General features: G+C 53.0%; 1 protein-coding gene and 1 non-coding gene across 2 annotated transcripts; one reads left to right on the forward strand and one right to left on the reverse strand.

Annotated features, from left to right (window-relative positions):
- Positions 1-8,492: 8,492 nt before the first annotated feature.
- KLK14 (kallikrein related peptidase 14) lies at positions 8,493-14,006 on the forward strand. The gene is made up of 5 exons (XM_027514451.1): positions 8,493-8,659; positions 9,758-9,926; positions 11,863-12,116; positions 12,799-12,935; positions 13,515-14,006. Exons 1-5 carry the CDS (start codon positions 8,620-8,622, stop codon positions 13,668-13,670), a joined length of 756 nt encoding a protein of 251 aa, XP_027370252.1. The 5' UTR covers positions 8,493-8,619; the 3' UTR covers positions 13,671-14,006.
- A 3,052-nt stretch (positions 14,007-17,058) lies between these two features.
- TRNAC-ACA lies at positions 17,059-17,130 on the reverse strand. The gene has a single exon. It is a non-coding gene; the product is annotated as a tRNA-Cys (tRNA).
- Positions 17,131-23,200: the final 6,070 nt, after the last annotated feature.

Here is a 23,200-nt window from a genome sequence, read left to right on the forward strand (position 1 = left end):
ACAGGCAAACCCCCCTTCCCTGTCAGAGTTGGCACTCAAACTGTGGGAGACAGACTACACAGAAAAGGAAGTAAATAAAAGATGAGGGACATTGGACAGTGATAAATGCCACAGAGAAGAAAACAAGAGCAACAATAAATAAGGCAGCAAACACAGAAGGCCATCATAGATTAAAATGAGGAAAAGAAAGCAGCAAGGGGCTGAGACAGAAACCAGAAGGGAATGTCAACTCCAGAGAAAGTGACCTTGGGCAGAGTGATGGGACGTGTGTCCCAGGTGGAGGGAACAGCAAAGCCAGGCAGTGAGGTGGGGGGCCCCGTACCGTGTCAGGAAAATCAAAGAAGCCCAGGGGGCCCTGAGGCACAGGGCATGGTAGAATGTTGATGCTGGAGAGACGGACAGAAAGCCAGACAACAGAGTGCCTTGGAAGTGTTGAGGTTTTATTATAACTGCAGTGGGAAATCACAGATGGGTTTTAAGCAGATTCTAACATGATACCATTTTATATTTTAAGAACGCACTGCCTGCCAAGTGGAGAATGGACTTAGTGTGGGGTGGGCGTAGGGGGGAGGTGGAAACAGGGTTCAAATTTGGAAGCAGGGAGACGAGTTTGGAGGCTACGGCACCCGTCCAGGTGAGAGATAAGGGTAGCCTGGACGAGGATGAGTGAGAGGAAGTCAGTGGGTGGCTTTGATGTCTATTTTGGTGCTAAGGTGACAGGAATTGCCAAAGTGGGAAGTGGGAGTGAGGGCGGGATCAAGGACCACTCCCAGCTTTTGAAGGAAGCAATTGGGGAGAGGGTGGTGTCGTCACCTACAGATGGAAACAAGTGCTTGATGATGGAGACAGGAGAGGGAGGCGGGGCAGAGATATTTGGTGGTTGACAGAGCATCAGGGGCGCCCAGGCATGCACACAGAAGCGGCCTGGCACGTAGCAGATACAGGTGCTGACTCAGAGCCATCTAAGGGATTATCCAGAGAGACTTTGGGTAATCTTAGGGACATGTGAGGTCAGCAGCAGAGGGCTATGGAGTCAGACAGGCTGGGGTTCGAGTCCCAGCTCCACCTCTTGCTTGTTGGGCAATTGACCTTCTTTTCTCTCAGTTTCCTCATCTGTAGAATGGGAGTGATTATATGCACCTCTAGGGCTGGTGCAGGGGATAAGTGAGATGTGGCGCTTGGATGGCACTAGAGAAACTGTCAACCAAAAGCTGATGGGGGACAGAAGGCAAAGCTGAGGGACTGGCTCGTTTGTCTGTCTGGCAGCTGCAGATCTTAGAAGGATTGATGCTGAAGCTCCAGTACTTTGGCCACCTGATTCAAAGAGGCAACTCATTGGAAAAGACCCTGATGCTGGAAAGATTGAGGGCAGGAGGAAAAGGGAGCAGCAGAGGATGAGATGGTTGGATGGTATCACTGACCCAATGGACATGAGTTTGAGTAAACTCTGGGAGCTGGTGAAGGACAGGGAAGCCTGGCAGGCTGCAGTCCATGGGGTCACAAAGAGTGGGACACGACTTGGTGACTGAACAAGAAGATCTTAGTTCCCTGACTCAGGATCAAACCCATGCCCCCTGAAATCAAAGAGTTAAGTCCTAACCACTGGACCACCAGGGAAGTCCCAAAGCTGATTTGCACATTCCAGACCATTCTCTGCAGGCACTCTCTGGGGCTATACCAGGAGATAAGGATGCAGCTGAGAACTCCTTGCCCATGGCGGCACGGAGACAGATTTGGAGACTGAATGTCATAGCGTTTAACAGCCAGATGACCCAAATTCTGACCCCAGCTAACGCCATTTGCACAAGGGACTTCTGTCTGAGAACCCGGTTTCCTCATCTCTCACATTATCCTAACACTAACCCTAACCCCAACTTCATACAGCTCCTGCAAGAATTAAAGGCGATAACACAGGCAAAGTCCTAGACAACCTGCCAGATTTGTAGTTATAAGTGGAGGTCAAGACAGGCATTTGCTGACAGGGAGTCAGGAGCCCCCTGGAGAGAGGACCCCCGCCCCACGGGGTTTCACAGTCCCCGGAGGCGGCCAGAGTCTACCTCCCCCATCACTTATTCCCAAAGTCACACCCTGGCCTCTATCTGCATCCAGAGGAGCTCCACCTCTAAAAACCCACAAAATCCCACATCCCACTCCCTGACCACAGCCTCCCTCCCATGCTTCCAGAGCTCTGCAGGACCTGGACCCCGACCGCTCCACCAACCGACCCCTTCTGTCTGCGCCTCCTTTACACTCACAGTCGGCCCTCATAACGCCACCCCCACCACCCCGCCCCTCCACTGTCTTAATCTCCCCTCTCTCAGCATCCCTCCTCCCAATCACCCAGCCCTGCACTTTGCTGGAGGCAAACGGAACAAGAGCCATCCAGCTGCTCAGAAGACGCCGCTGTTTAATTCCTGGTCGCCAACCTTACCTGGGAACCTACCCGCCACCCTTACCTCCCCAAGCAGGTGCCCCCTGGAGACCGGATGAGCAGGCCCTAGCCTCCTGGCCACCTGACCCCCACCCCTTCCTGCTTCCTTCCCGAACGATGGGAGAGGCGTCCTTCCTTCCGTCTGGAGCTAATTCCCGCGCCGGGGCGGCTCACCCTCCGCCCCTGCGTTCTCAGGCATCCGGCTCCCTGCGGTGGGGAAGAGCCCGCCGCCTGGGTTCGGACGACGGTGCCACCGTTCCGCTTTGCGTAACCGTGGACGGGCGACTCCCCTTCCCCACCTGCGTGCGGAGGATAATAAGAGCACCTTTCTCATGAGGCCGTGAGAAGGGTTCGGTGAGGTAATTGACGAAACATGCGTTAAAACAGCGTTGGACACACAAGTAAGGGCTCAGATGAAACTGACGCTCAAATCACGGAGACAATAGTGAGGGTTCAGAGGGTCGGGGAGCCCAGTGCGCCGCCCGCCTTCCGGGGCTTACCCGCTGATTGACCTTGGACGGGTCACTCCCCACTCCCCCAGCCTCCTTCCTCAGGCTGTAAACCCGGCTCAGGATAGTACCTAGCCCAGGGAAGGTGGACTTTCCACGGCCTCACTGCACTCATTCCCTTCTCTTCTCTCCCCTGGCTCAGCTTCTCCAGCTACACTGGCCTTCTTGCTGGTCCCCAGGCACATCAGACCCCTTACACCCCAGAACCTTTGCAGGTGAGGCCATCCCCCCCAACAGGGTCTCCCCACCCCCATGTCACTCCCGACCTTTAGGTCTTTGCTCAAAGAGTGCCTTCCCCCTGACCTCCTCCCTGCTTTCTTTTTTTAAGATTTTTTTTTTTTTGATGTGGACCATTTTTGAAGTCTTTATTGAATTTGTTAGAATATTGTTTCTGTTTTCTGTTTTTGTTTTTTTGCCTGTGTGGCATGTGGGATCTTAGCTCTTCCCCGACCAGGCATCGAACCCCTGCTCCCTACAGATAGTGGTGAAGTCTTAACCACTAGACCACCAGGGAAGTCCCCTCCCTGCTTTCTTCTTCTTAGCACTCATGACTTGTGATATTATATATTATATTTAACTTTCTTTTGCTTCCAGGGTTTAAGTATCAGTGAGGCAGAGATCTCTGTCTACTTTGTTTATTGCCATATCCTCAGCACTTAGAAGGCTTCCCTGATAGCTCAGCTGGAAAAGAATTCGCCTGCAATGCAGGAGACCCCAGTTCGATTCCTGAGTCGGGAAGATCCACTGGAGAAGGGATAGGCTACCCACTCCATTCTTGGGCTTCCCTTGTGGCTCAGCTGGTAAAGAATCCACCCGCAAACGTGGGAGACCTGGGTTCGATCCCTGGGTTGGGAAGATCCACTGGAGAAGGGAAAGGCTACCCACTCCAGTATTCTGGCCTGGAGAATTCCATGGACTATATAGTCCCTGAGGTCGCAAAGAGTTGAACACACTTTCCACTTTCCAGCACTTAGAACCGTGACTGATGTATAGTAGGTACTCAAGAAATACTTATTGAAGGGAAGGAGGGAGAGGAAGAAAGGGAGATAGGAAGGTGGGGGCAGGGAAGGAGGAATGAAAGAAACTAACCCACATTAAGAAAGTTACCTGGGATCTCCCAGACCAGGGATCGATCCAGTGTCCCCTGCATTGCAAGGTGGATTCTTAACCACTGGACTACCAGGAAATCCCACATGCCACGGAGCAACTAAGCCCGCGCGCCACAACTGTTGAGCCTGTGCTGTAGACCGTGGGAACTGCAACTACTGAGCCCACGTGCCTAGAGCCCGTGCTCCGCAACGAGAGAAGCCACTGCAATGAGAAGCCCACGCACTGCAGAAAAGACCCAGCACGGCCAAAAAATACAAATAAACACTTGTCCCTAAAATGTCAATAACCTGCGCCCAAAATAACTCTTAAAAAATAGTTACCTGGATACACAAAATGTGGCCCATCCATACAAAGATGTATGATCCAGCCTTTAAAAGGAAGGAGAAAAGAAAAAGAAAGGAAGACTTCCCTGGTGGTCCAGTGGTTAAGGATCCACCTGCCAGTGTAGGCGACACGGGTTCGATCCCTGGTCCGGGAAGATTCCACACGCCACAGAGCAACTAAGCCCCATGCACCACAACCCCTGAAACCCGTGCTCGGCAACAAGAGAAACCACCACAATGAGAAGCCCACGCACCGCAACTAGAGAGGAGCCGCCACTCGCCACAACTAGAGAAAGCCCGCGTGCAGCACTGAAGACCCAGCACTGCCAAAAAGAAAAAAGGAAGGAAATTCTGATGTGTTACAGCATGTCACGTGAACCTGGAGAACATTATGCTCACTGAAACATGAAATACCTATTTCAGAGTCAAATTCAGAGAGACAGAAAGTAGAATGGACTCTACCAGGGCTTGGGGCAGGGAGGATGGGGAGCTGGTGTTTCATGGGGACAGACATGCAGTCCGAGAAGATGAAAAGATTTTGGAGACAGATGATGGTAATGGTTGCACAACCAAGTGAAGGGATTTCCGCCACTGGACTGTACACTTAGTGATGTAATGACGACTTTTCCGGTGGTCCAGTGGTTGAGTGCAGTGTAGGGCACCCGGGTTCGATCCCTGGCCGGGGACGTAAGATGCCACATGCCACAAAGGCCAAAAGAAAAGACAAGAAACAAAGTTCCCAGTCCCAGTGGCCACCTCGCTGGGTCCAACCCTCGTGCCACTCTCTTCTTAAAATTCTTTTTTTTTTTTTTCTCTTCTTAAAATTCATCTCAACTTCCCTGACGCCATCCTCTCCTTGTTTCCTTCTTAGCTCTTCCATTTCTCCTTCTCGGCCCTTTGCCCCCTAAGCTAAGGATCTTCCTTGGGGTCTTGAGCAGACGCCCCGGGTCTTTTCACTCTATTCAGTCTCCCCATGTGAGTGGGACAGTGCTCTGGTTTCCAGCACCTTCCGTCAGTGCTAGCGACCCCCCACTGCTGTCTCTAACGAGACAGCTCCCCTAAGAGGCAGCCCAGGTCTGCAGTGAGGACCCTAAGGGCTCTTCTCTCCGCTGCTCAGAATCACTGGGGGATCTCTTCTCCCTCTAGCACTCTGAGCTCTGCACCATCCTCCCATCTGAAGAGCTCTACTCAGAGCTGCTCTCCTCACTCTGTCCATCCCCCTGGTGAACTCCTACTCATCCGCAGTGCCCGACTTAGAAAGCCCACCCTCTGGGAGCCCTTTCCCTACTCCTGGGGCTTCATCAGAACCTTCAATAGTCCTCTCCATCCAATCAGGACACACATCACACTGGACTGAGTTTCCCGTTGCATCTTTGACCTTTCCTGCCAGACTGTGAGCTCCCGGAAGGCAAGGACTGTGGCCGTATGTCCAGTCATTCACTCATCAAATATTTTTTGAGGACCCCCATAATGGGTGGAGTGGGAGCAAGGCAGCCAAGAACGGAGTGTGGCTGGAAGGGAAAGAATAACCTGGCAGCAACGCTGAGGGGGCGAGGGGCTGGGATAGGAGGGGGGTGAGCCAGTTAACGAGCCCTATTTGTGGCCACATCCCCAGCACTTTTGTCCTGGGCTCCCTGGGTTTCACTGAGGCCTTCTGCTTAAGCTGAGTATTCTTTCTAGGAAGAGATCTCAGGTTTATCTTCCAGCTCAGCAGAGGATCCCTGTGAGTCCTTCAAATTACAGCCTTCTGGGACCTCCCTGGCAGTACAGCAATGAAGAATCCGCCTGCCAATGCTGAGGACAGGGGTCCGATCCCTGGGTTGGGAAGATTCCCTGAAGGAGGGCACAGCAACCCACTCCAGTATTCTTGCCTAAAGAATGCTGAGGACAAAGGAGCCTGGTGAGCTACAGTCCATGGGGCCACCAAGAGTCAGACACCACTGAGCACGTGTACACGAGCTAGTGGGAAGCTGCTTTATAGCACAGGGAGCTCAGCTCAGTGCTCTGTGATGACCTAGAGGGGTGGGACAGGGGCGGGAGGGAAGCTCAAGAGAGAGGGGATATATTTATACATAAGGCTGACTCACGTTGTTATACAGGCAGAAACTAACATGCTGTAAAGCAATTATCCTCCAATTAAAAATAAATTATAAAATGGAATGTAAAACAGCAAATGAAATTAAAATTAAAATAAATTATAAACAAAAAACCACCATGCTCTTGATGCAGGGGGGACAGGGGTTCAATCCCTGGTCGAGGAACTAAGATTCTGCATGCCAAAACAAAAACAAAACGCACTATAGCATCTGAGCCCTCCCAGAGCAGCTGCCTGTTCCACCCCCACCCCATCCACCCCACCCCACTCCTCCCCACCCCTCCCCACCGCCACCTTGTCCACAGAGAATTCTTTCTTGGCAGAAAGGCTTCTATTTGTGCATTTCACCCTTCTGGTCTACCAGGGCCTGAACCAAGGTTTTCAGCCTGAAGCAGTGTGGCTTCTCTGCAAAGCCAGTTGAAGGGAAAACAGTTGAAGGGGGTGCTGAGCGCCTCTGCAAGGGAGCGGGGGAGCAGCAGTCCAGGTGGAAAGGGGAGGAAAGTGGTATGGGAGCCAGACCCCCGGGAGAGGGGGCACTGGAGGGCAGTGGGGAGAGTGCAGACAGCTGACCTCCTGAGTCACCGTGAGGTGGTCCAGACCCGGACTGACTGCCTTGAGACAAATTGCAGTCATTAGGGAATTTAAGAGGCTGGGGGAGGAGTTGAGGGTGGCGGGGCCCTGCCCAACAGTTAGGATGGGTGCCCCAAACCCAAGCCCATTCCCCATCTCATCACTCTGTCTCTCCTGCTCTCCCTGGGTCTCTGACCCCCTCTCCCTGGGTCTCAGTCCCAACTCTTTCTGGGTCCTTCTATCCCACTCTCCCTGACCTCTCTGCAGAGCCTGAGTTGTGAGGCACCTATTCTGCCCTGACTCTCGCTGCCCTACCTTTCAGGACCGCAAGGACCACAGAATGAGGACGTGTGGGAGACAGGACAGCCAGAACCTTGGTGCCCCTGGCACCTCCCGCCTCCTGCCAACTCCCAGCCCCACCCCTTGCCCCCTCTGTCCCTCTGCAGCTGTCATCTCTCATCTCTGCCTCCCCGTCTCCCCTTTTTCTCAAGTGCCCCCTGTGGCCTCCGCTCCCTCTCCCTCTCCCCCGTCCTCCGCCTGGTCTCTTCTCGGGATCTCTGCATGCTTCCTCGTCCTCTCTGGGTCTCCTCCCGTCATCTCTGCTGCCATCCCTCATGTGTGTCTTTGGAGGGTGGGGCGCCTCTGCTTCCTTTCTCTCTGTGTGCTTTTTCCTCCTTCTCTCTGCCTGTTTCTGTTCTGTCTTCCCCTCCTTCCTTCTGTTTCTCTGCTTCTGTCTCTCACTCTTCCCACTCTCATCTCTCCGTGAATCCCTATCCCTGCGCCCTGCCCCCACCCATCTTGTCTTGTTCTGTCTGCCTCCCCCTTCCCCGTCTCTAGTCTCCATCTCCCTAAATTCTCTCCACCTCTCACACGTCTCTCTGGCCCGTATTCCTCTCCCTCTCCCTCTGCCTTCCTATTGCTACTTCTCTCACATTTCCTCGCCTCTCTCTGCTGCCGGGGCAGCCTCTCTCTCTCTCTCTACCTCTGTCCCTCCCTCTCCCAGCCCCTCCCAGCACCTTCCCCCGAGTCCCTCCCCCACCCCACCCTGTCCACCCTGCCCCAGAGTCCCCCCTCCCTGAGTTCCTCCCAGATTATAACACCTTCCCCCGCCAGGTAGGCAGGTTCTCGTGAACAATTATGGCTGCTTCTCTGGCCAGAGAGGAGATGGGAGGAGATGGGACGGGGATCCTGGAGTGGGAAATAGGCAATTAAAAAAAAAGAAAAAAAAAAACCTCAGAAGGGTGGAGGAAGGAGCAGGGCCAGCTACTCAGACCAGGGATAAAAGGCCTCGGTGAGTGACAAGGAAGCCAGATGCCACCCCCACTCCACCAGACAGGAGACATCAAGGCAAGCCCTGAGCCTTTCTCAGCATCCTCTCCAGCCACCAAGGAGCCCCCCGACCCCACCCCAGCCCAGACCCTGCCCCTCTGGTCTCTGACCTCTATTCTGTCCCCCAATCCATGTCCCTAAGGGTCTCAGTCTCTAAGAGGCTCTCTCACCTATAACCTCTAGGTCTCTTGAAGCTTCCTTGGCCCTCACGTTCTCTCTGCATTTACCAAGATCCAGCCACCAGCTCTCAGAATGTTCCTCATGCTGATGGCTCTTCAGATCTTGGCTGTAGGTAAGACAGTGGGTGGGGGTGGAGCTGGACTCTGAGAAGAGTCGGGGAGATGGGGAAGGGCCTGGGGACCTGAGATGCTCACCTGGCAAGAAGGGGTGGGGGTAGTCTGGGGACCATGGTTGAGGAGCGTGCTAGAGGAAGGCCCAGGTTCTAAGTGGTGGAGGTGTTGGAGTATCGCAGGGTCCAGAGACTTGTAGGAGATAGTGAAGTCAGACATGACTGAGCAACTGAACAACAACATCAAGAGATAGTGAGAAATCAGGGAAGGAATCGAGCAAAACAATCAGGTCTTGACTGAGTCGTGTGAGAAAGTACCAGCAGGACACTTGCTGACTGCGTTGTTGTCTAGTCGCTCAGTCGTGTCCGCCTCTTTGCAACCCCATGGACTGTAGCCCACCAGGCTCCTCTGTCCATGGGATTTCCCAGGCAAGAATACTAGACTGGGTTGCCATTTCATCCTCCAGGGGATCTTCCCAACCCAGGGATCGAACCTTTGTCTCCTAAATGGTAGGCAGATTCTTTACCACTGAGTCACCTGGGAAGCCCTGTTGATTGTATTAGGGAAGAACTAAGTGACGGCAGAAATGATGATGGGGTGGTGGGCTCCTGGCTGGGGAGTGGTGTGGCATGCAGAGCGGGTGTAGGGAGCAAGGGGGCCCTGTGTGATCCTGGGGGACCACACACAGAGTGAGAAGTCTGGGGAAGGGACAGGGAGCTCCCTGAAGGTGTTGGAGGATTGCTGAGCGGAGCTGTGGCATGTTGCATAAAGTGATCGTAGAAAGCATGCGTGGGAAAGCAGAGTTAGGGGCGGTAGTGTCAGGACCGTGGATGAGGTGGTTCTGGGGCCTCATAATAGATGCTATGGGGTGCCTGGGGGTGAGGGGGCGTCAGAAAACTCCCTGGTTGTGTCTGGACAATATTGGGGGCACTGTTGGGCGTATCTCATACAGGGTGGGGTATGTAAAGATGGGTGGGTTAAGGATTAGGCAGCATAGCGGGGACTTGTGGGTTCCAGACATCCTAGAGAGCTAGGGGGAGGGTGGGAGAGCTTTTGTTTACCTGCTTCCCCCACTCTAGCTCACCGTTGCCTTCTCCTAGCCATGGCCCAGAACCAAGGGAATGAGAAGATAATCGGTGGCTACACATGCACCCAGGGCTCCCAACCGTGGCAGGCAGCCCTCCTGCAAGGCCCCCAGCGTCGTTTCCTCTGTGGAGGGTCCCTGCTGTCCGACCAGTGGGTCATCACCGCTGCTCACTGCGCCCGTCCGTGAGTGGTCCCTTCCTAATTCTTCTGCCAAGTGAATTCCAGAGTCTAGCCTGTGTACTACCCAGGGTACTAGCTGGATCCTAGTTTGGGGTCTAGATAAGAGCCTAGAACCACAGACCCAGAACATGGAAGCCAGCCATAAATCGATCAGCTGTTTAGAAACCATGATCATGTGCTCAGTCGTTCAGTGGTGTCTGACTCTTCAGGTCTCCGTGGACTGTAATCTGACAGGCTGCTCTATCCATGGGATTTTTCTAGGCAGGAATACTGGGGCGGGTTGCCATTTCCTCCTCCAGGAGATCTTCCCGATCCAGGGATCGAACCTGCATCTCATACACTGGCAGGTAGATTCTTTACCACTGAGCCACCTGGGAAGCTGGTTGGAACCCATATACCAGCTTAGAGTCCTGCACAGAATCTAGAACCTAACACAAAACCTGACATCCATCCAGAGGCCAAGCTCCACATAGAGACTAAGATTGGGAGTGGTGGTTGAATTCAGGACAGAGCTACCTTCACTCAGGACCCCCTCTCAGAACACTGCCTGGAATCCAGAGTCAGGTTCAGAGCCCACCATCCAGCCATGAAATCTGGAAACCTGCTTGTAGCTCAGAGCGTGGGATAAAGACAGAACCTGGAGCTTGTTCTAGATCCAACATTTAATCCAGAGTCTAGTCTATAGCTCTTCTTTGAGCAGCCTAGAACCCAGACCTCAACCTTCTCTCTCCATCCCAGAATGAAGACCATAATCTAAAGCTTCATAGAGAGCCCAGAGCCCTTCCCAGATTCTAGACCTAAACCTGGACCCCACACTAGAAGTCAAAGTCCAGACAAAAGCTCACCCAGTGCCCATGAACCAGATCTAATGCCATAAACTGAAGTTCAGTGTAGAACCAAGGCCCCAGAGTCTAGAACATAAAGCCCAGGATGGAACCAACACCTACAACCTGGGATCCTGACCATAGTCTGGAGCTCCTTCTAGAACCTAGAGCCCAACCTGAGGTTGAAGGCTCAGACCAGAATCTTGAACCAAGAATCTGGACTATCACCTGTAATTTGATCGAAAGCAGAACCCAACCTAATATCAAGAATACAGGCTGATGTTTAGAACCCTGAGTCCAGCTGGACCACAGAGCTCAAGCCACTGTCTGCAACCCACGTCATAAACCAGAGCTTCATCAAGAACCCAGAACTCAACCTAGAAACTGGAGCGCACACCAGTATCTAGAAAGTATGCTAGCCTCTGGATTTAATCTAGAACGCAACTCCTAGCTTCGAGTCAAAAGTTTAGGATGTCTAGAGCCCAAAGGCCAGGCTGGAACTTCAGTGGAGCTTCCCTGGCGCCTACTCCAGAAGATCAATTTGATTTAGAGCCTAGAGCCATAGCTCAGAGCCTCACTTTAGAATACAGAGTATTGACCCAGGCGCATACCCTAGGGCAGAGCCAGCAAGCACAAACCTCAGAAGGCAGGGCACAGCCCACCAGGGGAAGGGGAGGATATAAGACTGGACCCAGAGAGAGTGTCCAGGCTGGGGGAAAGGGCCCAAGAATCCAGGAAACCCTCTGCCTGTGGTTAGAGGGAGGGTTGTGTGTGTGTGTGTGTGTGTGCGCGCGCACGCGCGTGCGCGCACACTCAGCAGGGTCCAGCTCTTTGTGAGCCTGGACTGTAGCCCGCCAGGCCCCTGTGTCCATGGGGATTCTCCAGGCAAGAATACTGGAGTGGGTTGCCATGCCTTCCTCCAGGGGATCTTCCCAACCCAGGGATGGAACCCGCATCTCTGGTGTCCCCTGCCTTGGCAGGGTGATTCGTTACCACTGAGCCACCTGGGAAGCCCAGGGGGAGAGTTAACCTGGAGGAAAACTCATCCCCAGGGGAGGGAGCGGGGTCTCCAGCTCACATCCTGAGCAGCACCACCCTTGGGGGTCGCGGGCCAGGATCCTTCGAGTTGCTCTGGGCAAGCACAACCTGAAGATCCCGGAGGCCACACAGCAGGTGCTGCGCGTGGTCCGTAAGGTGCCACACCCCCGGTACAACTCGCGGACCAACGACAACGACCTGATGCTGCTGCAGCTGGAGCGGCCCGCCCGGCTGGGGCCGAGGGTGCGGCCCATCTCCGTGGCCAGCTCCTGCGCCCGCGTGGGCTCTTCCTGCCTTGTGTCGGGCTGGGGCACCATCTCTAGTCCTGTTGGTGAGGGGCCCTGCATTGGGAACGAGGGGCTGGTGGCTGGACCCCTGGGTCTGTGGGAGGAGGGGCTGGGAGTCTGGACCCCTGGGTCTGAGTCGGGAGGGTCTGGGGGTCAGGACTCCCAGGTCTGGGGGAGGAGGGTCTGGGGGCCTGGATCCTGGGTGTGGGGGAGGAGGAGCTGGGGGTCTGGACCCCTGGGTCTGGGGGAGGAGGGGTTGGAGGCCTGGATCCTGGGTGTGGGGGAGAAGGGGCTGGGGCCTGGACCCCTGGGTCTGTGGGAGGAGGGGCTGGGAGCCTGGACCCCTGGGTCTGAGGGAGGAGGGGCTGGGGCCTGGACCCCTGGGTCTGTGGGAGGAGGGGCTGGGGGCCTGGACCCTGGGGTCTGAGGGAGGAGGGGCCCGGGGTCTGGATCCCTGGGTCTGCGGGAGAAGGGGCCCGGAGTCTGGACCCCTGGGTCTGTAGGAGGAGGGGATGGGGGCCTGGACCCCTGGGTCTGCGGGAGGAGGGGATGGAGGCCTGGACCCCTGGGTCTGCGGGAGGAGGGGCTGGGGGCTGGACCCCTGGGTCTGAGGGAGGAGGGGCTGGGGGTCAGGACTCCTGGGTCTGCAGGAGGAGGGTCTCAGGCCCTGAGTTCTGGGTCCTATTGGAGAGTAGACCTCATTTTAACACCTCAATGCTCCCCCAGCCAGGTACCCCAACTCTCTGCAATGCGTGAACATCAACATCTCCTCGGATCAGGAGTGTCGGCGGGCCTACTCTGGCGCCATAACCCCAGGCATGGTCTGTGCAGGGGTTCCCCAAGGTGGGAAGGACTCCTGTCAGGTGAGCCCCAGGGAGAAAGCCTGGTGAGGGGGCTTGTTCCAGGCTGGGACTTAGGTACAAGAGGACCTCAGGAGCAGGAAGATCAGGGGAGGCCCCCCTCCCACCCCCAGAGACCGAGAGAGGTTGTCACAGCCAGGCTGTCTCCTAGCTGCTCACCCTTGGGTATGGACCTAACCTTCCGGGCTTCAGTTTCCTCACCTGTCCCATGGGGGCAGCAGGACTGGGTGGCATGGGATGAGCTCGTCCATGGCAAGAGTGCAGAGCTCTAATTGCTGCTGTCACTGCCGTCTTTACATATGGGGCCCTAGAAAGCTGTGCTCAGGGTCTGGAGGTCTTAATCCATCCCTGAGCAATGGCTCCAGAGACACGCAGTGTGGAAACACACATGCGGTTTTCTAGATGCAGAGCTAAGATGAAGAGGAGCCCAAGAGTCACATGGGACAAGGGACCCCAAGCCTCAGGGGCTGAGATCTCCAGGGGTCTCAGCCCACCCCCCACATCTTTGCCTCTCGGGTTCCCCGTGGCCAGGGCTCTGGCTGTCGGTCCACGGATGTCTCCATCTCCATCTCTCCCCATCAGGGTGACTCCGGGGGACCCCTGGTGTGTGGAGGGCAGCTCCAGGGCCTCGTGTCTTGGGGGATGGAGCGCTGTGCCCAGCCTGGTTACCCCGGCGTCTACACCAACCTGTGCAAATATCACACCTGGATCCAGGGAACCATACGGAGAAGATCATAGCCGGCGGGACAGAACATCACCTGCCCACATGCTCCCCAGACCCTGCCCTTCCCACTCAAGACCCAGGGACCCCAGCCCCCAGCTCCTCCTCCCTCAGACCCTCAGCATCCTGATCCTGACCCCTGGCTCAGAACTCCCCTCTCCCAGAGCAGTTCCTTCAGGAGTTCTCTCTGCACCCCTATATCCTCCCCATCGTTATCCAGGGTACCCCAAGACACCAGAGCAGGAGCATGAACACAAAGGCATTGAACTGGCACCACATTCCGAAGAAGACAATTTTCAAAGCTCTCTGTCTCTAAAAACCAGATAAATGCTACTAATAAAATTTTAACAGTCCCACAAGGACCTACTGTGTATCACAGGGGACTCTGCTCAATGTTATGTGGCAGCCTGGATGGGAGGGGAGTTTGAGAGAGAGAATACACGTATATAGTGTGGCTCTGTCCCTTTGCTGTCCACCTGAAATTATCACAACATTGTTGTTAATCGGCTACGCCTGCGTGTTTAGCCGCTCAGTCACATCCAATTCTTTGCGATCCTTTGGGCTGTAGCCCTCCAGGCTCCTCTGTCCAGGGGATTCTCCAGGCAAGAATACTGGAATGGGTTGCCATTTCTCCTCCAGGGAATCTTCCCAACCCAGGGATCGAACCTGAGTCTCCTGCATTGGCAGGTGGATTCTTTACTCACGGAGCCACCAGGGAAGCCCTAACTGGCTATACCCCAATACAAAATAAACAGCTTAAAGAACATTTTTTAACAATCTTAAATTCCATTCACCCATTCATTTAAGGCACTCAACAGAGACATGCATAGAGGTCCGATCACGGCCAGCCAGGAGCCGTGCCCCGAGGTGCATGGTGTCCCCTGGAGGGTCCACCCCCTCGCCATCCACCGTACCTGGTGTGGTGGAAGAAAACGCCCCAGCCTTGCAGTGTGACCCCCTGAGCAGGACCACCCCTCTCCCAGCCTCTTCTTGGGGTCCTATGAGTAGGGACTGCTGAGGCCCAGGACAGGCAGAGCAAAGCCCGACCTTGTTTTCCTGGGAAAACACGGTGCAAATGAAGAGGTCCTCTTTTTCCTAATCAGATGTTAGGTGAGGAGAGTTAAGTTCATCACACCCTTGAGTTCAGGTCCTGAACTCATTTTATTTACGTATTTCTACTTGTCACCCCTGACTCCAAACACCCTCCTTTACCACAGGCACCAGCCCAGTTGGCCTGTGATAACGTGCCTCCTTGGCACACGTCGGTTGTTACAACGCGTTGCTTCTAATTTGTACAACATCATTGTGTTACGAATCTCATTCTCTTTCTTATTTTCATTCAAGAACCGCTATTTACTGGGCACCTACTATGCGCTGAGCATGGTTCTAGGTACTGGAAGTAGGCCCACGAACAAGCCAGATAAATGTAAACGCTTCTCATCACAGAGCTTGCATCCTAGCAGGAGGTGCCAGACAAGAAACAGTAAACATCATTTAAAGGCAGAGAGTCTCTAGGAACAAAAAGGTCATTAAACCTGGGCTGGGTGGCAGGCCCTGTATGGACGCCAGAGCCAGCTCATACCAGCCCATAAGAGCCTCTTGGCAAATTTTCAGGGATTTGGAGCGCCGGTTGCTCAACATAGCCATAATATAAAATTAAATTACAGAAACTTGCAATTAAATAATGTACGCTTTTGAAAAGTCAGTACTCAAAACTCAATTCCTAATTATCATTGCCAGTATCTATGCTTCGAGGCTGTTTATGCCTGTCATGTTATGTCTGTAACGGTGAGCATCTGGACATCTGTGCGTACCAAGTCACTTCAGGTGTGTCTGACTCTTTGCGACCCCGTGGACTGTAGCCTGCCAGGCTTCTCTGTCCATGGGATTTCCCAGGCAAGAATACTGGAGTGGGTTGCCATGCCTTTCTCCAGGGGATCTTCCTGATCCAGGGATCAAACCCACATTTCTTCTGTCTCCTGATTTAGCAGGCAGGTTCTTTACCTCTAGTGCCACCTGGGAAGCCCCAAGCACCTGGGCAGCCCTTCCCGATTCCATCTCCATCTTGTCGAGGTTCTGTGCTTGGATACTGCAGAACTCAGATACAGTAGAAGCCTACGTGGCCACATGTGTCCAGCTGCTCAGCTGTGGGGGACAACCCAGGATCAGAGAGTTCTGAGGGGGCAGCCTGGGACCTGCCTGGCTACAACAGCTCAGAAGACTGCTGGGGGGAGAATAAAGTCAATACTTTACAAAAACTGTAAAGGCAGCATAACCTTTAAAATTGTGAATCAGGACTTCCCTGGAGGTGCAGCGGATAAGAATCCGCCTGCTGATTCAAGGGACACAGGTTTGATCCCTGGTCCGGGAAGATTCCCCATGCTGGAAGGCGACTAAACCCATGTACCACAACCACTGAAGTCCGAGTGCCTAGAGCCTATGCTAGGCAACAAGAGAAGCCACCGAAATGAGAAGCACGGGCACCAAAACGAAGAAGAGGCCCCACTCGGCTGCAACTAGGGAAAAGCCCTCTCAGCAACAGAGACCCAGCACAGCTAAAAATAAATATTGAAAAAGAAATAAGTCAGAGTCTTGGACTCCATCCCAGACCAACTGAACCAGAATAGGCATTATAACAAGATCCCCCGCCCGAGCCACCAACCCCTACCCCCACCCTGTCCCGCAATCCAGGGGATTCAATGCTTATTACTTTGAGAAGCACCACTCTTGGTATACACCCGCCACATTTCATGACCCAGTTCCCCAGTGATGGACACCCAGGCTATAGTGTAATGACCACTGTGGGGCAGGCCCCTTATATATCTACAGAAGGCTTCTCTGGAATACTCACAAAAGCAGGATCACTGGACCAAAAGTCTTACTCTTCATCGATTTCACCAAGTACTGGCAAGCTTTTGCTCAGATAAGCATTCATATCTCACCACACCCTCAAAAATGCCTGCAGCTCATTCACTCATCCAGCAAATATTCATTGAATCTTATTACATGCCAGTTACTGCTCTAGGAACAAAGCACGCAACACTGTTGCCCTCAGAGAACTCACTTCTGGAGGAGGGGCAAACAAGGGACAGATAAATAAGTAAAACATGAAACATTGGGAATTCCCTGGTGGTCCAATGGCTAGGACCCGGCACTTTCAATGCTGGGGCCCAGGTTCCATCCCTAGTTCTGGAAGTAAGATTCCACAAACCTCATAGAGTGGCCAAAATACATACATACATACATATATATATATATATATAAAGTGAAAAGTGAAAGTGAAGTCACTCAGTCCTGTCCAACTCTTTGCGACCCCATGGACTGTAGCCTACCAGGCTCCTCCGTCCATGGGATTTTCCAGGCAAGAATACTGGAGTGGGTTGCCATTTTCTTCTCCAGGAGATCTTCCCAACCCAGGGATTGAACCTGGGTCTCCTGCATTGTAGGCAGACGCTTTACCATCTGAGCCACCAGGGAAGTACCTCCAGGGAAGTATATATATATATTACGGATGCGAGTAAATGCTTTGGAGAAAAGTAAGGCAGAGTAGGCAGAGTAAGGTAGAGTTAGCTTCCCTGGTGGCTCAGAGAGTTAAGAATCTGCTCGCAGTGCGGGAGACATGCGTTCAATCCCTGAGTCAAGAAGATCCTCTGGAGAAGGAAATGGCAACCCACTCCAGCGTTCTTGCCTGGAGAATTCCACGGACAGAGGAGCCTGGTGGGCTACAGTCCATGGGATCCCAAGGACTGGGACACAACTGAGCCACTAACACTTTCACTTTCAAGGCAGAGTGAGGGGATAGAGATGCAAAGAATGTCAGAAGAGTGTTATAATTGTAAGTGGGTCATGCACTGAGTGGTTAATTCAGCAGGACTGTTGTTTACCTTACAAAGAAAAGTTTGGCCCTTGCCCATTCTCTGGAAGATAACCTGTAAGCCCTTGGAGTATTCTGCCTAATAACAGTGTCTTTCTTTACCCAGGGGCCTTGGGCCACGTCAGATAGTCTATTTCAATAAGGCGATTCGTGGTGGAGGTCTGGGGGCGTGCTGGACCTGCAGGGGAGCTGAAGACTAAAGCTAGCAGTGCAGGCAGATAGCCACGTGCCCACGTGACCAACACCCAGTAAAAGCAACCGAGACACCAAGGCCCGGGGGGCTCTCCTGGGGGGCCATACTCTGTACGTGTTATCACACATTGGTGTTGGGCAACGTAAGCACTGTCTGTCTATACGACCCCAGGGGAGAAGGCGGTTGGAAGCACAGGCCTGGTCAGCCCTGGACCTGGCCCGGTGCGCCATTTTGTCTCGCTGGAATAAACCAACATCCTGAGTAGAGGAGCTTTTCTGAGCTCTGTGAGCCCTCCTTAGTAATTCCCGGACCTCATCTCAGGGATCTCCAGCTACAACAATGAAGGAAGTCTTCACAGAAGATGGCAAGAAGGGAAGAAGTCAGGCAGACATCTGGTGGGGAAGAGGGCTCCGGGAATGAGAACTGAACTACTGAAGTTCTTTTCTGTTATTTATTATTTTTGGCTGCACTGGGTCTTCACTGCTGCGCACGGGCTTTCTCTAGCTGTGACCAGCGGGCTTCTCATCGCAGTGGCTTCTCTTGTTGCGGCAGAATGGACTATAGAGCGTACAGGCTTCAGTTGTCGTGGCCCACAGGCTTAGTCGCCCCACGGCATGTGGAATCATCCCGGACCAGGGATCGAACCCACGTCCCCAGCGTTGGCTGGCAGATTCTCAACCACTGAATCACCAGGGAAGGCAGTAACTACTAAGGTTCTGAGATGGGATTGTGCATGGCATGGGAAGGGTGGGAGAAGAGGAAGGGGTAAGTGATATCGGAGGACTATTGGGAGCAGAGGTTCCAGAGCCTTCTCGGCCACCATAAGGACACCTTCACTCTGAATGAGGTGGGAGGCAATGCATGCTGTTCAGAAGAGGAGCGACCTGCCCTGACTTACATCTTTAAAGGGTCACACTGGCGGCTGTGTGCAGTAAACAGAGAGTAGGCAGACAGGGACGAGAGCATGGAGACCAGATAAGAAAGTTGTGACAATCCCAGTGAGAGATGAGGATGGCTGGGAGGGACTGGGGTGGTGAGGATGAAAAGTGTTGAGAAATGGTCTCGATTCCGCATCTGTTTCGGAGTGGGCAGGGTTTGGTAGCAAAACAGATGTGTGGCACGTGAGAAAAGAAATTCAAGGGCGAGACTGAGGTCGGGGCGGAGGGGTGGAACGGATGAAGAGACTCTTTACTGAGAAGACCAGGACTCTAAAAGGAGCTCATCTGGAACGAGAGAGGGGTGGAGGTCAGGAGCTTGGTTTTGAAGGTGTATTTGTTGAGTAGGCAGTTGGATGTGAAGTGGGGAATTTAAGAGTCAGATCTGGCTGGAGACATGAAATGTGGGAGTCGTCAGCATGTCGATGGTATTTAAAGCCACGATGAGATCACCAAGGGAGTGAGCGTAGACAGAGGAAAAGAAGAGGGCCAGATGCTTGATCATGTAGAGGTTCACAAGAAATAAACAGCACCAGGCACGGAGGAGAAGCAGTCAATGAGTTAAGAGAAGGGCCAGGAGAGGGTAGTGTCTCAGAAGTCGAGGAAAGACTTCAAAGGAGCAGGAAGTGATCCACTCGTTAAATGCGGCCGATGCATCAAAGGTGAACCCCAAAGAGCCAGCCACTGGCTTCAGTAACACAGATATCACTGGTGTCCGTCAAAGGGGCACAGTTGGTAAAGTTTAGCAGGGGAGGAAGCCTGCAGGGAGTGGGCTTAAGAGACCAGGAGAAGAGAAATGCCAGGCAGGACATGTAGCCAACATTTTAGAGACTTGCAGTCAAGGGGAGCCAAAACTGGGAGGAGAGCAAGAAGGCTGAGAGCAGGCTGTTTAAAAAAAAAAAAAATTCTTTTCCATGGAACATGGGAGAAATTGTAGTATGTTCGTATAATGGGGAAGGTAAAAAATTGATGATGCCAGTGAGGGAGCAGAGAACTGCTGGCTGGAACAGTGTCCTCAAGGAGGTGAGAGGGGATGGGGTACCTGGCGCCGGTGGAGGGGTCTGTCTTAGAAGGGGGTGAAGATTGCTCATCTATAGAAATGGGAGAGGAAGCGGAGGATGTGGGCACAGAAGCAGGTAGATGGCAAGACTGACACTTCTAGTTTTTGCTGTTTCGATGGATGAAAAGTGGTATTTTGTTGCTGGGGAGAAAGATGGTGACCAGGGCCAACATCCTTAATAACACGGATCCAGAAAGAATTCACGTGAATTCACTGAATTTCTTGGGCATTTTCTCTCCGAAAGCCCAAGTCTGGTTTCTCTGCAGGCGCCTCTCTGTCTTTCTCCCTCTTAGATGCCTTGCCTTTTTTTTTTTTGTCTCTCCGTGCATTTCCTCTGCCTGCCCTCTCCCATCCACCTTGTTTTTGTATCTCTGTGTATTCTCCGTGTCCTTCTCTGTCTCCCCTTCCCTTAGCGTTTGCACCAGGGCCTCTGCTCCAGGCCTGGGTGTGGGGCCAACTTTCTCGCCCCAGCCAGCACTTCCAACCAGAACTTCCAGTTCCTGCTTGACAAAGAATCCCATTTTGAAGCCAAGCTAGGGTGGGGCACCCCCCACCCCCACCCCAGGAACCTTGGGCTGCCTCCATCGCCAGATTTACTTACATAACAAGTCACGTTTGTGGCCTTTGGTTCATATCAAACTCTGGTCTAAGCATCTTCAAACATCATTAACTCATTTACTCCTTCTCTATGAGCCAGGTGCTACTGAGAGCACCATTTTACAAACGGGACCCTGAGTCACAGAGTGGCCGAGTCACTTAACTCAGCTCTGAACCACCAGGAACACTCTGTTTTTGTCCTTTCCCTTTCTTTCTCTGATCCATGAGACCCCCCTGGATTCAGTCTAATTGGTACGTGCCTGTCAGCAGCTCACTGCCCTCCGTGGGCTCCGTTCATCCCGTGAGGGGGTGGAATACTCCTAGTCCTTATGGGGTCCATGACCTCACTTCAGCAAGAGTCAGCCGGTCATAAGCCCTAATGTCAGTGTTGACCTGGTACTCACCCCTCAGCAAATACCAAAACCAGCCACCCCTACTCTAAGTTCCAGCCCTTCCCAAGTGAGAGAGGCTTTTTCTGGAAATGTGAACCCAGGCCACCAGAGGGCACAAGTACCCCGACTTCCCATGCAAGCCTGTCACCTCACTTAACCCCACATCTTCCCTCCTGGCACTCACCCTGAACCCAAACTGATTGGAAAAGAGTGAACTCGGGGACTTCCCTGGTGGTCCAGTGGTTAAGACTCTGTGCTTCCAACGCAGGGGACGCAGGTTTGATCCCTGGTCAGGGAACTAAGATCCCAGTGCAACAACAAAAAAAAGGTGGGGGGGTGGGTGTTGCTGAACTCAGTCTCTACTCTGGGCCCAGTCCTGGGAGGTGGGCTAATTCCAAGGTGGGGAAGGACAGTGACCTCTGTCACCTTGAGCGGCGTTCACAGCTACGACCCAGCCCACTCCCACCAAAACCTGATCCCAACACAGACATGTCTAGTGCTCATTATCAGTGTCAACGCACAACACCAGCGCAACCGTATTTCACCACCTCCACATCCAAACACTGTCTTGGCCTCTTCTCTAGCCCCAACCCAGCTGGACTCCATCAACAGCGTTATTCCCAGACCCCTCCATTCTACAACTCAATCCTATCCCCTAAACCGACTCCAACCCTACCCTCACCCCAGGTCCATTCTCTTCCCCAAACTTGCCTGCTAGCATCAGATCCCCCCCCACCCCCAACTACACCCCTTACCATCCTAAACCTGACCACAAACTTTTCTTCCTAGTGTAGGGAAAATTTGTGAAATGCTTTAAGATGGACCCAATGATACCATCAATGGAACACTAGACGAGTTATGATTGGGTGGGGTCTCAGCTTCTTTTACTGTCTGAGCTACTTTACCACCCTGTGAATGATAAACAGTTGATAGCAGTGCAAATAATTCTCATCAATAACCGAGTAAATGACTTTTGTCGGGTGGAAGTACAATTCCCTCCCCTCCATATAGAATAGGGCTTCCCAGGTGGTTCAGTGGTAAAGAATCCACCTGCCAATGCAGGAGACACGGTTCCATCCCTGGGCCAGGAAGATCCCCTGGAGAAGGGAATGGCAACCCACTTCAGTGTTCTTGCCTGGGAAAGCCCGTGGACAGAGGAACCTGGTGGGCGGTCCATAGGGTGGCAGAAAGTTGGACAGGACTTAGCGATTAGACAACAGCAACACAGGATAAGCTACTTTTGTATCTATTGGTTAGTTCGTTTCAGCACTTCTTATTGCCCAGATGTGTGTGGTTCTTTTAATACCTTGCTAGCTCCATCACTTACTAATGAATCCAAATAACATCTTTGACATATGTTCATTTTATAGATGCAGGAGTGTCATGATTAGATCTTCTGTTTTTTGTTTTTTTTTTAAAAAACCTTTTAACACTAGATTTGACCCTTATATACAAACCTTTAATCTCTCAATATGGGTCACACCAGTTTTGAGATGAAGGCTTACTCCATCCATCTCAGTTCCTCATCCCCATGACACCACCGCTGTCTCTCTTTCCAGACCTCATCTGATCCCCATCCCTGGCTTTCTTTCAAATTCTGACTCCACCTTGGTCCTCTCTAATCCCTAATCCTGCCTCCTCCACCCCCGGGGATTAGCTCACGGGATCCACCCAGGCCCAGTTCCAGGAGACGCCTTCTCATTCCTCAAACACCTAAAACAGTGTCTCTTCCTCCTTCCTCTTCCCCCTCATCTGGCCGCCAGACGCCCCAGAGCTCTCTGATTCCTGCTTCTCCCTCCCCACCTACGCCCGGTGGACTGCCTCATCCCTGCTCCTAAAAGGCCACGTTTATCCAAAATGTTGCTTTCCCAGATCCAACCCCTGCCCACATCCAATCTAAGTTGACTTTCTATCCACCGACCTGAGGATTCCCTTCTTATGTCTGATTAGGAGAGAAGGGGAGGGTAAATTTCGGCATTCTTGTGTTTTCCAGAAGAAAAAGGGCTGGCGATGGAGTTGGAAGTGGCTGGAGATGAGGCTGAGAACTGGAACTTAGATGTGTTTAGCTTGACATGGAGAATTAAACTTGAGAATGACTGTGGACCGGGATGGGTCTGAGGGATGGGCTGATGGTAAGTGTGGAGAATGGTTAAAATTAGATAGGGAGGTGGGAAGAGGATTGAAAATGGCTGGGAACTGATGTACATTAAGAGTATGGGTAGGGCTGGGTAGGAGGGACTTCCCTGGTGGCCCAGTGGCAGAGGAACCTGGAAGGTTACACACAGTCCATGGGATCACAAAGAGTTGGACACGACTGAACAGCAACAAGGTTGGAGGGGAGATAAGAAAGTGGGATGGAAACTTGGGTTGATGTTGGAGAAGACCCCCCACCCCCACCCCAGGGGATTTAAGGTGGACCTGGAGAAGGAACTGGGCTCTTCCCTTCCCTCCCAGATGGGTCCTGCTGCCTGAAAGTTCACAGTGGGTTCAACTTGG

The sequence above is a fragment of the Bos indicus x Bos taurus genome, chromosome 18, assembly GCF_003369695.1.
Source record: "Bos indicus x Bos taurus breed Angus x Brahman F1 hybrid chromosome 18, Bos_hybrid_MaternalHap_v2.0, whole genome shotgun sequence".
Lineage (NCBI taxonomy): Eukaryota > Metazoa > Chordata > Mammalia > Artiodactyla > Bovidae > Bos > Bos indicus x Bos taurus.